General features: G+C 42.5%; 2 protein-coding genes across 11 annotated transcripts in view; one reads left to right on the top strand and one right to left on the bottom strand.

Annotated features, from left to right (window-relative positions):
• The window catches only part of Med12l (mediator complex subunit 12L), a 307885-nt gene that overhangs the window by 165932 nt on the left and 124003 nt on the right, over positions 1–17950 (top strand). The window lies entirely within an intron of this gene.
• On the bottom strand, positions 5829–11862 carry Gpr87 (G protein-coupled receptor 87). The gene is made up of 2 exons (XM_052180465.1): positions 11829–11862; positions 5829–6871 (listed from the first exon to the last, which is right to left on the bottom strand). Exons 1-2 carry the CDS (start codon positions 11860–11862, stop codon positions 5829–5831), a joined length of 1077 nt encoding a protein of 358 aa, XP_052036425.1.

Here is a 17950-nt window from a genome sequence, read left to right as displayed (position 1 = left end):
TTAACTGGGCTACGAAGTTGACACCAGGGTGTGTATGGGGTGTTCAGTAAATGTGAACTATTTGAACCTTATCAGCATATAACCATGTAGTGTTAAAGTCTGAGAAGCAGGCACACAGAAGGCAGGCGGAGGCAGAAAAATCACAGCAGTGGTCAGCCTTGGATGTGTTGCTGTCTGTAGCTGTGCCATCAGCTTCAAGTCATGGCTGCAAATAACAGGATCTGTGTCCGCTCAGGTTCCCTGCTCCTCTGTGGGACTGGAAAGCTGCCCACAGGCCTGAACTAGGCCTGCAGGGTCAGGCTCTACAGAGCATGGCTTCACCACAGGTCCTGGGTGGTCTGGATGCTTCCACTAGAGGCTCCTAAGGGCAGTGAGGAGAAAGGACGACCGTGCCAGGTAAACAATGGCCCTGTTGGTCGCATTCAAGGAAAGGTTGTACAGTCGTGTAAATAGCACAGACTTTGGAATCGACTAATCAGTTCATTGATTAGTTTCTTCATATCACTCTTATGATTATGCAACAACAGGATTTAAACAGATGCTTGTTTAAACATTGTTCCATGTTTACACTAGGACTTAGCAGTGGCAGAGCCGGGCTTCCATATTACCTACACTCCAGAAATGTCCTGCTGATTGTCATTTTTCAGGAAACTATACCAGATTTCTCATTAAAGACATCAATACCTTAGACGAAACCTTGTACAATACGTTACCATTGTAGGGCTCAATGGCTGGTTTTGGCGATTAGTATATTCAAAGTAGGAAGCAGTCTTTCACAGTAAAGGCTTGTCCCCTGCTTCTTGTGGCTAACAAGGCTTTAGACTTCCTCATGGATGAAAAAATACATTTATCAATACAGAATTTATCTTCCACACTGAAGTCTACTCTATTTTTTATGCTTAGCCACCCCCAGTGGTGACTTGAGTAAGACATGTCCTCTGTAGGTTCAGCATTTGAGTACAGGGGCCCAGTTGGAGGTCTTGTTGAGGAGGTTAGGGGCATACCCTTGCTGGTGAAGTATGCCACTTGGGGCAGACGTTGAGACCGTATAGAGTTTATAGAGTCATGCGCTGCATCTGGTACACCCACCCTCTCTGCTTCGTGTTTACAGTAAAGTATACGAGATCCCAGTTTCCTGTTCCCGTTGCTGTGTTAGCCTGTGGTTGCCATGGTTTCCTACCACAGTAAACTAATCTTCTGGAAACATAAGTCCAAATCCACTTTTCTCCATTGGTTTCTTTGGTTGTGATGCAACAGCAACAGAAAAGTTACTGGCACTCCAACTAAAGCTTTGTGGTGCCTGTGTGGCCATTTGCCAAGAGTAACAGGGTATTTTAAAAATAGGTCGTTGGAGGAAGAACTGAGCATCAGAGGATGAATGTGCCTTAAGAGAATGACAAGTGACAGTCTGAGATGTGAAACTGAAATAAAATGAAAATAATATAAGAAAATAAAACTGAACTAAAATTAGCAGTCAGCTTTGCAACTGATGATTGTACTCTGCCAGATGATTTCATCGGTTTAGGGACTTCTGGGGCATCGATGAGGGCAGTGTGATAGAATGATGAGCGTGCACTGGAAACCTGACCCAAGGAGTGCCTGCTCATTTCATGGTATTGAAAGCACAAAATATACAATGGTTCAAAATATACCAGACTCAGTGTCTGATAGGAGGGTGGCGGCTCTCCCTGTGACAGAAAAGGTGGTCAGTCTGTCTTACAGTATGAACGTTTAAGAAAAAGGTAGTCACTGTTCAAAGCATACAACAATGTTTGAAAAGCAGGGTTGATTTATTGTTGAGAAATTTTCTTTGTTAATTCGGAAAGAGCAGTCAGTATTTGCACTGTGCTTCAATCAAGTCCCCAGGTGGCTTGAGTCTTTTAGTCGTTGTTTCTTTTTGCACACATGTTAACTTCTTGATGGCATTGATTGCTCTTCTCAGACATTTCTTGCTCACTCTGCTCAAGGTGGCTGCTCCAGGTTAACTACTAGGAAACATGAAGGGCTGGGACACAGAACACAAGGTTGGCGAGCTTTACCACTAGGTGGGGCTGGAGGTTAAGATCAGCCTGAGCTGCTTTGTTGCAGCTTCCAAGTTCAGATTCCAGAATGGCCCCTCTTAGGAGTGTTTCCTGTTAGACACCATTAGGGATGATTAAAGGTTGTTTTACACGATGCTGAACACATTGCTCCTTTGTGTACATGTGCCAGGTGTTTATTGATTTGTTAGTTAGCTTCCTGTGGAGTGTGTGTGTGTGTGTGTGTGTGAGAGAGAGAGAGAGAGAGAGAGAGAGAGAGACAGAGAGACAGAGAGACAGAGAGACAGAGAGACAGAGAGAGACAGGGATAGATAGATAGATAGATAGATATGTTTAGAACATTGAATTACTCATCAGATTTTAATGCGTCTTGTCTTTACTTTTTCAGATATATTTTCCTACTGCAGTTGTACAGTTTAAGCCAATAAATTTTACATGTCTCTGTCTGTCTGTCTGTCTCTCTCTCTCTCTCTCTCTCTCTCTCTCATACACACATACACAAACACACACACACACACACACACACACACACGCACTCACACACAAATTCTATCTTAAGTATTTTATCTAAATTAATGTGTTTTCCTAGGCACTGTGTCTTTGAAGTTTTATCTGAGAATGAAATACTGGCATAGTGTTTATAGTGAGAATTAAGAAGTTATGAAGTGGTTTAATCAATTTAACTGTTAGTATGTGAGATCAGTTTCTTCAATTTTTTTTAAAAAAAATAATACTAAAGTTTCATTTTAAACTTCTCTATTTAAGAAAGAATGAATACGGTATGTATTCCTGTATTGTAAAATTTTACCTACACATTTGGCAGGTATCCATCCCTAGTCCAGAGTCAGAAATCTGAAAGGCTTTAAAGTCTGCTGTGACAGCACAAGGGCCGCCATGTGATAGGCTGCAGCCGGGCAGAAGCACAGAGCAGACCCCAGCCTCGGAGTAGTCCCAGGATGCATGGGAGGCTGCACATGGAGCAAAATGAACTTGGGATTATAAGTTAGAAAATCCTGAAGCTCTCCTGTCATCTGTGTACAAATACCCAGCATTTGAAATCTGAAATCTTTCTGTTCCCAACAATTTCAAAAGGAGGTTTCACAACCCATCTAACTCAAAAGGCCTGAGTAATATTCTGTCTGCTATTTGAGGGTACTTTAGAACTACCATTTTAGAAAGCCGCCGAACAGAATTCATAATTTCTTCACTTTGAATAGAACACTGTGCGCTGCTCTCTACCTCTAGCATTGTCAATTGTGCTACTGTTATTACTGTTCTATAAGTCGTTCAGCGTTTGTCCTGGATAAGTCATTTTTGGGTATTGATACAAAATAGGAGCTGCAATTTCGATTGATTTTATAATATGGCTTCTTTAAATGAGAATGGTTCTGCCCACTCTTTCGCCAGTCAGTGTTGTTTGTTGAGTTGTGCCACTGATTCAACAATGCCATTTCTGAGAAATAAGACCCACCTCACATTAAATGCACCCAATAACCACAGGGGTAGCCAATTTAGAGTTGGCAAATCAGATTTAAGATACTTTTAAAGGTTTAGAATCACAACTGAGCTGAAGCCTGGGCTAGAAAACCTGGTGGGCTGCAGTGTTGACCAGCTGATGCAGGGAAGATGTCATTTCTGGTCCTGAGGATCTAGAAGACATTTAACAATGTCCACCAATACTGAAGCTTGTAACGTTGTTCCGGAGCGCTTTGACTAGGCGCTGAGCCGTGGTAGAGAGAAACAGAGGGGGAGAGGAGAGGCTCGACTGCAGGACCTTCCGGCAGCTGTATTGCTCTTCCTTCATGCTAAGGTAGCCGAGCCTCCTCCTGCTCATCCTGCAGAAAGCAGCAGCAGCAGGCCTTGGTCTCCCATCTGCCCTCAGCACCTGAGCTAAAACATACCTGTGTTGACCTACTTAGTATCACACATTGGGGGCTGGGTAACTACGCCAGTGACCAAACACTGTCTATAACATTAACTTACCCGAAGAATCATTTCATTTAGGGTGCTGAAATCTTGAGAGAGTAATAGTTTGATAAAAGTTATCAGATCGTTTACCTCCTTTCATACAGAGCCCTCTGCTAAAATCGGCCTGTTTCCTCAGTGGGTTAGACCTTTACACTGCTTCTGTGTCTGGTGATGGAAGTCATGTGCTGCTGCTCAAGTCTCAGAATTGTGCAGTTTGCTACAGTGTAACTGAAGTGCAATAGCCAGTTATATGTGTGTGTTTTATCTGTTTGCTATAGTACTCCCTTTAAACAATTTGTGTGTGTGTGTGTCCTTATATATGCACGTGTGCTTATATAAATGCAGGCATGCACATCACCGCATACACGTGAGGGTCAGAGAGCAGCCTAGAGTGTTTGCCCTTCTCATTGGCTGGGGCATGTGCCCAGCCGGCTGGGCTGTAGTCTCTGGGCATTCTCCTGTCTCTGTCTCCTGTCTTGCGGTAGGAGAATGGAGATTGCTGGGGCATGCTGCCATGCCCAACTTCATCTGGATTTCAGGTTCGTTCACCCACTGAACCATCTTTCTTGTCATACAGTGTTTTTAATCAGCAGGCTCCTTTTTAAGTCTTCCTGTTAAGGTTTTCTGTAGCTTACAGTACAGTGCTAAAAATAGAACAGGGGCTGGAGAGATGTCTCAGCTAATAAAGGCACTTGTTTCTAAGCCTGAGGACCTGAGTGAGGTCCTAAACCCCACATTTGGGAGGAGAGAACCAACTCCAGTAAGTTGCCCTCTGACATTCACGTGAAGACTGTAGCATGCATAAATGCCACACCCCACACACAAAAGAAATAAATGCAATACTTTTTTGTTTTGTTTTTTAAATATGAAATCATATGTGACCCTCTGGCAATACAAATACAACTTTGAGAAACAAAGTTGGTCAAAGGTACATTATTGGCAAAGAGAAAATAGCCCGGCATTTAAATGACTGCCCTTGGGCTTTTTGATATAATTTAGTGAACTGCATCTTTCATTTTACAGTTGCAGAGTTAAACTACTGATATTCTTGTTGGGTATACACTACTGGGAAGAATATTTTATTAATATGTAATTTTTGTTAAAACGAGTGACTAATGACTATTGGGTAAACTGAATATGTTTGTTAGCTAGGCCTCCATATTTTCTTCTCTGCTTTTATCACACGAGCATTTAAATATATCATAAAACTGTCATCCAGGATGAAATACTGGCAGATGGATGTTATAGCAGAAACTTTTATGATATCCAATCCCATTTCTTTCTCTAAAATAGCTTATTTAGAATGAGTGAGTTGGGGGTACCATTATGACGTGTACTGTGAATCCCTTCGGCCATGCTCCCACTGTACCAACTACACATGTGCCTGCCTGATACATCGATGAGCGCACTGAGGAGAAATGGCCAAAGAGCACTAGATCGCTAGAACTCATAGGCCTCTTAATTATTTTTCAAATATTCAACATCAACAATTCTCTATCATGAGTTCTCTACATAAGTGACTTCATAGCAGCAGTGAGTGAGTTCCAGCAGGCAGGTGCAGATGGTCACCTGCCACTCACCAGCTGGCTCCTTGTGGGATATATTGGATCTCTGCAGACTCTAATATATCCCACAATTCTTTTTGTTTCCTAATTTTTTCTTTGCTTCAAGTTATGCCCCAATATCTTGCCATTTCTTTCTTTCTTTTTTTTTAATATCTGTGTTTTTGATGAGCTTCAGCCAGGATAATAAAAAGAAACATTTATTTACACTGTTTTACACACTGATTCCAACAGAAAAAGGCCCCCTGGTCTGTAGTCCCTACACATCGGTGTAGTCATAATAGATACGCACTTCTGATCTTCGGACACTTTGCAGTGACCTGATGCTTTCGCTCCTGGTTCTTATGTTTGATTTCTTGAATAGCCTTCTTGAGAATGACTTACACATGAAAAAATAAATGATCGGATCCAGGCACACATTGCATGCGGACAAGAAAAGTGTCATTTCCTTGCAGTAGTAGAGAATTTTGTGTGCCGACTCATCTAGGAGCTTGTCTAAGTGACTGAAGGTAAAGGGGATTCTGCACAAGTGATACGGGAGGAAGCAAGTGAAAAACACTGCCACGACCACGCGGATGCTCTGGTTGTGCTTTCGCTTCCGGCTCGACTGACTTATGAACTGCCTGCTGGATTTGTGGATGTATCTAGAGATGGCTATGTAGCATCCAATCAGAATCACCAGCACAGCCACGAACAAACAGCTGTCAACATAGGTGACAGCCATATCCCACTTGGCTCCCAAAGGGCTTTTAAGTTTCATGCAGTCATGAATATTTTCCTCAGTGGGCTGACCGTTAGTCAGTATGATGTTTGGCAAGGACAGAACAGCCATGATCACCCAGACACAAACTGATAAAACTTTGGTGAACGTTATGCTGTACATGCGAGAGTCACCAAAAGGCTTTACCACCTTTAGATAGCGATCAACACTGATCAGCCCAAGAAACACAATGGATGTATACATGTTTGCGTAGAACAAAACCGAGGTGTATCTGCAGAGGATAAACTCGAAGTACCAAGGTCCGAATCCTGAGTCACGGACTATTCGGAACGGAAACGTCAGGGTCATTATGAGGTCAGCTACTACTATATTTTTGAGATAAAATATGAAGCTGGTTTTATTCCGAATGTGGAAGAAGATCCACACGGCCAGACCGTTCAGCAGGATGCTTGCCACAAATATGACGAGGTAAAGCACTGGCAGGATGATAGTGTCAAATTTGTTGTGCAGGGTGGAGTTCTTCCCATGTCCTGCGCTTGTGCTGTTTGCAGTGGGACTTGCTTGGCTGTACAGTTCATTACCTGCAAAAGTGGAAACAGTCACGTTAGGTACAGCCAACTCCCTTAGCACTGTGTCGTTCTGAATGGGTGTAAAGATTGTCTCAAAGGTTTATTCCCGTGTATATCTCAGTCTCTGTAAGTGTATACTGCACATATGTGGTGGTTACAGAGATCAGAAGAAAGTTTCTGATCCCCTAGAACTGAGGCAGTTGTTACCCCCTGACTTGGAGTTCAAGGGTTAACCCAGGATGAGTCTGAAGCACTCTTAACCTCCAAGCCATCTCTCCAACCCCTGCCACCAAGATTTAAAGAAGTACTTGATGCTTAATTTTTTCCCCCAGTGGCCAAATAAATGGTGGATTCCCCTTCCCCATATTTCAAGATCCTTTGAGTCTCCATGAAAACCTATTGAAAATGAATATACTGTATCAGCATAAACCCTGGTATTTACTTCAACACTGGATATTGGTACACATAGACTCAGCAATGCTTGAGGCAGAAAATTGAAGTTTCCTTTACCAAGACAATAAAAATAGAGCGTGGAGATTATATCAGTGTCTCCTTTGACACAATCCATCCCTTTACCACTACCTAAGTTTTATGCTCTACAGTCACAGAAAACCATGAAGTAAACCAGTAAAGCACCAAATTCTCTACCTCTGTTTTTTGAGGATTATGTAGGGACCATTGTTAGAAATGAAAATGTTGGGGTTTTTGTTTTTTGTTTTGGATTTTTTGTTTTATTTTGTTTCAGAAAAGATCAGCTTTCTTCTAAAGTGACAAAAGTCCCAAACAGAGCTAGATTAACCTGTGGGTTTTTTTTTTTTTAGGTTTATCCTAACACATAAGCTGTGGTTAGGTATGCTGTGTGTAGGTATGCCATACTGTAGGAGCTCTGCATAAACATTTACACAGACTATATGTTATCAGGTACAATTTGCAGTCAAGTATTTATCCAATTCCAAAGTCATAGAAGTCTGTAAGATGGTAAAAGAAAAAAAAACGATTTTACATTTCTGTTAGTGTTCAAGTTTATTATCAAACAAAATAAATCATGAAAAAATATGTGCAGGCTAACCTTTTTAAAGTTGCTCTGCTTTTTCTTTTCTTTTCTTTTCTTTTTGTGTGTGTGTACATGATTAAAGATAACATATTGTCACCCTTATTTAACGGATGAGACTGGCGAGTAGGCATTTGGTTTTTGCAGCAGCTGTGAAAGGCCTCTCAAGTCCCATGGGAGACATGGTGGTTATGTGAGGGGTGCACAGCTCTAGTCTGTGCCTTGGAGCATTGCCACTCTTCCTGATGTCATTCTGGCTCCAGGCACTGGCACTCTCCAGCAGGGAGGTGCGCTTCGTGGGAAGGAAAGTGCATTCCAGCGGAGTCTCAGGGGCTGTCCGACCTGCCGCCCGCTGATCTTCACACTGAGCAGCCACCTGCTAACCCTCCCTGTCCTCCTGGCCTTCCTCCTTGCACAGGCATGCGATGTTCTGGAAGCTTCCCCCCTCTGCAGTTTGTCCTGAAGCCATTTCTTCAGTGACGCCCTCAGTTGTCTGATGAGCACATTTTGTCATCTGTTTTTGTAGACAACATAAACTCTCATAGCTCACAAACTCTTATTTCAGACGTGAGGAAGATCATTGCTGATTTTTTAATTCCCACTAGTTCATAAGAACTTTATTTTAGCTCTGCTTTGGAATGGTTTTTGTTTAAGGGGCAGTATGAATTTAGCGTCTATTTACCTTCATGGATGTTTATTATCTATTGTTTTCTTTCTGTGAAGTAGTAACATAGGAAAGGCAGTGCTGATGATTATAATACAAAAACAGGTTTTTAAATCACCACCTGAAGTCAGAGCGTGGCTTCTGCAGAAGGTCTCTCCCTTTCTGATAATTTTTCCCCTTCTATTCCTTGCTGTTTTTTTTAAAAACTGGTTTTTCTGGCCTAAATATCCTTGTACAGGTTAGTAATTTATACCTCTGCCAGCCGGTGGTGAGGCTGCTGGTATTATTAAGCTTTACAAGTTAAAAAGGCCTGATTCAGCTGCTGTCTCCAGCCTCCAGCTCTAAATGCTGCCTTGAACATATCACAGAGGCCTGTTTTGATTTAATAAAGTAGTGCAGTCTTGTCCCCTTCTGTCTCAGAAGATCCAAATCGGCATTTGAAGTCCTTCAAAGGGTAAGAAGTACAGCTTTAGCAAGGTTTAGATATATACTTGGATTGATTTACCCAATTAAGCTATTAACTGGCACTTTGATCTTGTCTTGGGTAGTGCTCTTAGGGAAACACAGCCAGCCCAGTCATTTTAATCATGGTAGAAGTGCTGAGCTGAGGGGCAAACCTTAAAAAGGAGCAACGTTGTCCTCTCTTGAAATGATGGCTGTGTGTTGTAGCAATCAGATAGGCGTTGATTTTTAAAGCCATTGCAAATATGACTAGAATTCAGTACCTTTTCCCTCCTGGGGATGGGGTATTTCAGCTGTTAACGTTAGCAACCTGGGTCTATGTATAGCCATTGTAGCCTAGAAGAACACATGCTATCCCAGTGTTCACGGTAGATTTGTGTCTTCCATATAGTATTATTATCTAAGGCTTAATTATATAGACAAACTCTCTTATTAAATGATAATATACCCAGTAATTGTATTTAATGTTAAAGGTAGTCTTCAATCAGAATATCAGAAGTCTCTGTGTATGAGCCTTGTCTTGTTTAAAAACAAAAAGTAAACAAAAAAAACCCAACAACCCCCCCCCCCCCACAACAAAACTAAATAGACAAATCAAACAACCAAAAAAAACAAAGCAGAATAAAAAACTAAAACCCCTCCGGCATAAGTCACTTCCAAGTGGTTCTCCACCTGCTTGTGCCTTTGAGACAGTCTATATCTGCTTGCTGTTGTGTTTTCTTACAATAGTTGCCTTAGCTCATGATCGGGATTAGTGTTTTGGAGTACAGACCTCCCCAGTTCCATGGGATCAGCCTGGCCCCGGTTATGTCTTCATTCACAAATTCCAGATTTATAACAGAGCTCAGACAAGTGGGCAGTTAAAGCCTCTTCTGGTCAAGTTTGCAAATTCAGTGGTAGACAGCCATGGTTCCTAAAGAGAGGATAAATCACCAGTGTGCTGCTTTGACAGGCTCCATAGCTTAATGCAGCAAGTGTAGGCGTGGCTTGTTTGTCCTCTAAGTAAGTCAGCCTCCTGTTCTTCCCTGTCAGCTATGCAAGTCACCAAGTCACACCGTCTCCACAGTCCTTCACATTTCCCCAAAGTGTGTAGGTTTGCGACTTCATAATTGCTACTTAGGAACATCAGTCATTAAATGAAAAAGGTTCTATTTCACTCTGTTTCAGCATGTTATTCTTTTAGTAAAGACTGTGGCCAATTTAGGGACCTCCTTTAATGACCCATGGCTTGGTAATTCATTGAGAAAAACTTGAGATTCCTTTTAAAGTAGAAAGACTGTGTTTACTAGGATGGCAGTCCCTGCTTGTGACAGGATTTAGTACAGAATGACGATTAAGAGGAACGAGGAAGGACCCCTTTGCTAGACTCTACTGCGATTTGTCACCCCAGACCCTTCGTTAGCTTTAAACATGGAATTACAAGAAAGAAATCTAGTCCCCTGAGTTATTTTGTTTCATATGTGTGTGTGTCTATGTGTAGTGTGTAGCTGTGTGTGAAGTGTGTGTGCATGTGTATAAGAGAGAGAATGTGTATGTGAGAGAATGTGTGTGTGTGTTTGTGTATGTGTGTGATGTATGTGTGTCTGTGTGTAGTTTGTATGAGAGAGAGTAGTGTGTATGTATATGTGTAAGAGAGAATTTGTGTATGACAGAGAATATATTGTGTTTGTGTCTGTGTGTGGCATGTGTGTCTGTGTGTCTCTGTGTGTAGTATGTGTATGTGTGAGTGTGTATGTGTGTAAGAGAGAGAATGTGTGAGAGAAAGAGAAAAAGATTATGTGTATTTGTATGTGGTGTGTCTCTGTATGCATCTGTGTGTGTGTTAGAAAAACCACGATTTTGGAAGCATGTGTGTGTGTGTGTGTAAGAGAGAGAATGTGTGAGAGAAAGAGAGAGAAAAAGAGAGAATGTGTTTGTGTGTAGTGTGTCTCTGTATGCATCTGTGTGTGTGTTAGAAAAACTACGATTTTGGGAGCGTGTGTTTGTGTGTGTGTGTGTTGTGTGTGTGTTTGTGTGTGTGTACACCAAATAGCATACTCTGTGTGACTTTTAGATTAAAATCTAGCATAGTATTAAAATGTAGCAGAATTACAAATTCTCTATTGCACTATGCATGTTCAAATTTCTTGATGGTCACATACTATGTTCCCCAGTCCAGATTTTTCCTCACAGTCGTCTATGTGTAATGTGTCCATTTACTCTTAGAAGCTCTTTTGTGTGCATTTCACATGGGGGTGATTAAGGCTGAGGCGCAGAATCTTTGCATTTTTGCCTTGGGTGAATCTACTCTATTGTTCACTGGGGTGTGTCCCTCTGACACAAAATATTAAAGTCTCAACATATGTCACTGCCCTACCTACCAGATGGAGTAGAATAATAAAGTTGTATAAATTATAGGGTGTCAATCCATGGTACAATGGCCCTTGTAGGATTGTTTTCTAATTAGTTATCTAGTCTAACAGGTAGATGTTGCTTTTGGCCTCCCAAGGAGCCTCAGTGAACCTTGAAGGAGACTATTAAATGTGGAAAGTAATATGTACTTTATTTGGGGCTTAACAAATCTTTCTAAAATATCCTGTGTATCTTTCTCTATTTTAAAGATAGTGTTGAGATTAACTAAAATTTTAAATCAGTTACAGCAAGGTTTCCCTTTGTGGTGCTATTCTGCATGGCTGCTCTTGTATACAGAATGAGAGATGGTTTTCAGTGGGTTTTAGTTGGTTCTAAACTACTGCTTAGCCCAGTAAGCCATGTTAAAGTGCAGGTCCTTTGTGGCTTTTTTCCTGGCTCACCTGGTAATTTTGCAAGTGTCAAGTTGAGCCCCATCCTCTAGTTGTGACGTGTGGTAAGTCAAGCTGCATGTCAAGAAACACTTGGGGACAGGTGAGGCACAGACTCAGCAAACGTTATCCCTGGGTTGACTCCTAGGGAGAGAAAAATGAAGCAGGGACCTTTGGTAAGAACTTTGCATGGGCAATACTCTTTCAGTAAAGATACTAAACCAACAGACCAAACATTCTCACATTCTGTGATAAGGAAAAAAAATTGTGTAGATTTGAACACCTTTGCCACAGAAGAGTAACCTATTTTTGTACCGTTCTTTCAGTTTGTCATGAAGTATGACCATGTCTGTGTGGTATCATCCGGATGCCATTGTGTGACTTTCAGAAAGTTAGTTAACATCGTTACTTAGGGATTCACATCTCTGAAATGGTAGTACCAATGACAGTCTCACAGGAATATAGCAAGGACTGTGTAATCTGTCACACAATTCTAACTGATTGAAGTCTTGACTTATGTGCCTAAACTTTATTCGTAGATCACATCCCTTTTTTAAAAATTGACCACATAATAAATACATATATGATGAGACTAATATATAGTTGTAGATGGTTATTTCTAAAAGATCTAACAATGATATGTATAGGAATTTTTGAAATAAAATTTAAAAGAAGATTTATTTATTATTTTATGCCTGATTGTATGCCTGTGCCTCATGTTCACAGAGACCTGAAAAAGTTGTAGGATCTGAGCTACAGATGGTTGTGAGCTGCTATGTGGGAGCTGGAAATTGAACTTGGGTTCTCTGGAAGAGCAGCCAGTGCTTTTAACTGTTGAACCATCTCTCCAGCTCATGCATAGATAAATTGTGATGCATTTAGCACCCTGCAATTGCTGGGGTTCTAGCTTTGCCTGTAAACTAATAGCCACGTGACTTAATCAGTCCACATGACCTTTTTAGAATTGTACTGACATCTTTGTCAAATCTCCTTGGTCAAAGATAAATTCACATGAATTTATGTATCTTCCTCTTAAGTAGATTTCCATTAAGGATTTAATAGTATTTGAATATTTGTTTTGCTTTGTGTGAAAACCATATTCCTTTTAATCTCAACATTAGAATAAAAGAGCATTATTTAACTGGGTTTAGTGTTTAGTGTGCAGTGTTTGTGTAAATTGCTCTTCTGACCTTCAGATGCTTTAAGAAAAGATTAACAAAAAGCGTGTGCTATGTAGTATTACATATTTTTTTTGTTTCGAGACAGGGTTTCTCTGTGTAGTCTTGGCTGTCCTGGAACTCACTCTGTAGACCAGGCTGGCCTCGAACTCAAAAATCCTCCTGCCTCTGCCTCCCAAGTGCTTGAATTACAGGCGTGCGCCACCACGCCAGGCCACATCTTTTGAAAATGTATTTCCTGACTCCTCCCATATAACCAGGTGTATCTAGCCTTGTCTTAGAAATTGACATGATAGAGAAGGCATCATGGGGACTGTTTTGAAGATGTGCAGTTAAAGGAAAATCTGCATGTGAGCAGTTTGCTGTTAAGGGAAGTCACATTGTTTCTTATGAACTGAAACTGTGTGGGACTTCCATGACCCTCACGGATGGTGTTCCCAGGCAGGAAGCCTCCAAGCGCTGCTATTCCCACCCATGCACACTCGGGGCTTTTTCCCTGTGTGTTTGCTGAGTCAGCAGGAAAAGAGCATGGTAGGGATAAGTGAGTCTCGGCTCGTGCAGCAGGGGAGACTGTCTGTGGCCTGGGCCTTTCCTGTCAGCAGTATAGCAGACAGTTAAGTCTGGGGTATGGCAGGAGATAGAAGAAATACTGTTTGTTTTTTCCTTCAAATTTAAGGATTCCTTCCATTCCCTTCAAAACCAGCTCTTTGGAGAAAGTAGACAGCTGTCTGCCCCTGTACCTCCTGAACTGACTCCTCCTAGGATCTAGGATGCAGCAGCTTCAGAAGGAAGTTTTTTATTACTAGAAATAGATTATTAGGGATTTTTTTCCTCTGAATGCTGGCCTTTTCTTTTGAATGTAAGGCAATAGTAAAAAAATCCTACTTTTAATTACTGTATAACTGTTCCCTGAAAGGGAAAATCATTTTAGCAAATTTGGGGGATACAAATCTTTTTAATTTAGCCATTTCTGTTCCCAGATCATACAGTCTTCCTTTTCCCGACTCACTTTCCTAAGGCCCCATCAGTAGCAGTAAGAAAGCTAACATGGATATAGCCGGCGGGCACAGGAATAAAAGTACTATAAGACATTTCCGGTTCATGACTCTTATGGAATATTTGCATTCAGAATGTGTGGAGAACTTTTATAAGTTCCTGTAAAGAAGAACACCACACAATTAAGATAGGTTTGTCCAGGCAGACATTTCATCAGCATCGTTGTAGCTACACAGAGCAGAGAACATGGAAGGGCCGACCTGCTCGTGAGGAGCAGGTCCTGTGTCAGTGGAGTGAGTGCACAGGCGTGAGCGCACATCACAGAACACCAGAGGCACTTAGCCTAGCAGAAGACAGTGAAGTCACGTAGACCAAGAAAGGAGGACGTGGGACTGGACTTGGCCACAGGGAAGTCAAATGACAAAGGGCGTCTCAGTGCCCTGGGATGGAGTCCTGTTCATGTATGCTAGGTTCGTGGTAGAGGAGGCTAATGGAGCAGTTGCCCGATGACCCAGGGCTGAGGAATACCGTCACGGTGAAGAAGCGACTGCAGACAGTTCTTTACTTTCCCCGTGACTGTCATGGGAAGGAGAAAGTGAGGCTGGAGGTGGAGACGGGCATAAAAGCAGCCTGTATTACTGAACCGCGCTTATGACTAAGGGACAAGTGTGTTAAGCATACCATTTAATGCTTGTCATCGCAAAATTATACTTTCCCAGTGTGAGTAAGGGAAAGCAAACAACAACAAAAAATAATCCAAACAACTTGTCCTGTCTTCCAGCCATGGGTGGGGTGGTGCCTCGATAAAATTCGGAGAACAAGGATTCCACCGGTTTCCTCTTTGTACTTTTTTAGTCTCCATTCCCTCAAACATAAAAGTGAAGAGCAAGAACCGTTTACATAGAAGCCGGCAGAGTTGCCTATGGTAGGCTCCCTATTGTATATCACAGACACGACTTTTTACTTAGAGATGGACTGGAAGGCACAGGGTGAAATGATTTCTTGCCCTTTAGTCTGAGCTGTGACTGTTGGGTGCTTCGTAACCTCAGTTACCTTTCAGGGAGGGACTGGCAGCTCTTTCTTCCTTCACACTGTCCCAGCCCGACTACAGCTGCTCTCTCCCATCTGCACCTCAGCCTCCAGGAGTGCTTACTGTGGCGTGCCCGGCAGCCTCTGTGTGCCCTGGCACTCACTGCTCCTTATAAAGATTGCTTCAGGTGGAGTGAAGGAAGGGCTGTGTTCCAGAGGAACTCACCCATGGGTGGGATTTCTGTCCTGCCGCCTCCTGCTCCCCTAGCTGACTGTTGATGAAACCACTGAAGAATGTGGTGTCTGCTAGATGAATCAAGCTGAGAACATTTCTCAGCTGTTCGGGGCTAGATGGTACTGGTGCTTAGAGACCTGCTCTCTCAGCCACCCACTGATACCACGCCTTGGCTACTTGTCTGTGCTTTTCTGTTGGCTGTTTTAGAATGAGGGTATAGGGAAAGGGTTTACATATGCTCAGTATTTTTTTTTCTCTTAGACTCTTGAGCACAAGGCTTGTCTAGAACAGTCCCATGACCTAAATATTTTATCCTCCTAGCCCTGTATGTAGAAAGATAAGCTGAGAGATGCTAATTGACTTTTTCTGCTTCACACAGCAAGTACTGGTTATACCTGGGGTTCCTGTCAGGTCTGACAAAAGCTGATCACAGTTCTTGCCATTACACTGTGGTAGGATCAAAATGAAGAAGAATTTCGGGTCTTCATCTGATTTTAAAGGCTAGGACGTTGGCAGGGGTAGGGGTAGAGGAAGGGGTATGCCTTCCTGCCACATGCATGAAGGAACTGCGACTCTTTCCAGCTGGAGTCTAGCTTTCCTCGGCACGGACGCTGTTACATGATCAGGAGGCATCACAGAATCCAGGTGGGATCTTGTCCTGAGCGTTGAGAAGTGCTTCCACAGTGCAGTGACACAGGGCCTCAGCCACCCATTTCCGAGAGGAGAGGCTCCTGCCCACAGGTGCTGGCACTCCCTGGCCGACCTTCCTCTCTCAGGCATTGCCTCCCCAGCCTACAGGTACTTGATTGCACAACCCTGGGTCTGCTCTAGTTACCACTTACCCTCAGGTAGCTACACTGAAACTATAAATATGGTTTTATTCCCCCACCCCAACCACAATTCCTGATTTCTGTTGCTTTACTATCATTTAGAATGCTGTAAAATGGTCCCAGTTCTCTAGTCAACAGAATGCCATTGGGGATTGCCTTGGGGACTTTTGCAGACCTTAACTGGTACACACCTAGTTGTCCCCGAAGGTCACGCCTGAGACTTTACTCCCGTCGTATTGGAGCTGGGCTTGGATTAATCCTCCCATTGGTCCTTTTGTGAAGCTTGGGATCCAGACCTATTGTTGAACTGCTTTTGTGATCTGGAAGATGGGTGTCCGGCTCTTCCTACTTTACAAGTGATGGCGGAACAGGGGCCAGTGTTGGAGTCTCCGCTCTCCAGGTGGGGGGGTGGAATGACCAGAGGACATTCCTCCAGCAGGGCTGTGAACTGATGCTGTGGGCACTCTGCTCTGTTGTCCACACAGCCCTGATCTGCTCTCAAACTTGTTGGGTTGGATCTCAGCCTGGGTGGGGAGCTGCTTGTTCAAGCCAGGGAACCTCCCTCCTGGGTGGGAGGAGCCTGCAGGTGTGCCCTGCTGGACAGCAGCTGTGGCTTCATACGTTGCATGGTTGTCACATATGGACTGGTCACAGTCTGGAAGATGAATCCCTGTTAAAGTGCAGTTGCTGCTAAGTGTTTAGACTTGGTATTGGTGGCGGTGGACTCAAGGGACAGACTCTGCCTTTGTCTTTTTCTTATTGTCTGCTTTGCAGTTTGTCTCAGGAAAGTCACATCTCTTAATTGTAAGAATTATATAATACAGTAGTTTTTTTTACGTTCTCACTGGAAAGTACACTAAGCCTATCAGACGTGTAGGAATACTGATGGGGCCCACATTGCAACAGTAAAGATAAAAACACAAAAGCATCAGGCACATAGCCTCTGTAGAAAGGAAAAATCTCTCTTAAATTCTGGAATTTAAGTGTTTAACCCAAGAATGCTTTCCAGTTTAATGGGTTAGTCTAATAAATGAGTAAATAGGAATGTTTCCAAATATTAATGTAATAGCACAGCTAAAGATCTGGGGAAAAAAAAGAAAGATACCTCACTGGTTTAAGTCTCCTCTTAGTATAATGAAATTAGGTCACCATATTTAAGCTTAATGTTATTTACATTGATGGAAACAGTATCTAATCCAAGAGAACATTTTTATTTGTGCTCCCCTTTTTTTTATTAACAGTTTGGAAGTTCCAAAGTGGAGTCTTTAGCTTGTATAGACGTTATACTTTTTGTCAGCATCAACCCTTTTTCAATTTTCTCCTCTCATAGAAACCAAACACTCCACCCCCACAGGCACATGTCAGTGAAAACATATTACTCCTTTCACTGTACATTTATCTCCCAGAGTAATTCCTACTTAAGTGTATTTTCAACTTATAGTACTTCTTAATAATCATCCTTAAATGGATGGTATTTGAATAAAAATAATTTTTCTGGTTATTAGGTAGTGATTATATAGTGACTCCCAGTTGGAATCTGGAGCTTCCGTGTTTACAGTTTTCCATATCTCTCTTCTCTGTCCCTGCCCTCCTGCCTTTGGGCTGTTCTAAGCACCCCTCAAGGCCTTGTCTTGGGTTTCCCTCTTGTCTTTTGTCTGCTAGGTAGGCTATTGGTAATTATTCAAAATCTAACTTATCAGTTGCTCTTCTGGAAGTCTTCCCTGCTTGTGTACCATGCCTGTGGTGGTCGCTCCAGGCAACGCCAATGAGGGCAGTGAGCCCTCCTCGGAAGGAATAGTCCTGGCTCACTAAGAGAGTGAAGTCAGCAGCTGAGGAGCAAGGAGTGTAGCCCAGAGGGGCTGAGTG

This window comes from Apodemus sylvaticus, chromosome 4, assembly GCF_947179515.1.
Source record: "Apodemus sylvaticus chromosome 4, mApoSyl1.1, whole genome shotgun sequence".
Taxonomy (NCBI): Eukaryota; Metazoa; Chordata; class Mammalia; order Rodentia; family Muridae; genus Apodemus; species Apodemus sylvaticus.
Note: the sequence above shows the minus strand (reverse complement) of the source record. Positions and strands in the feature narration are given on the sequence as shown.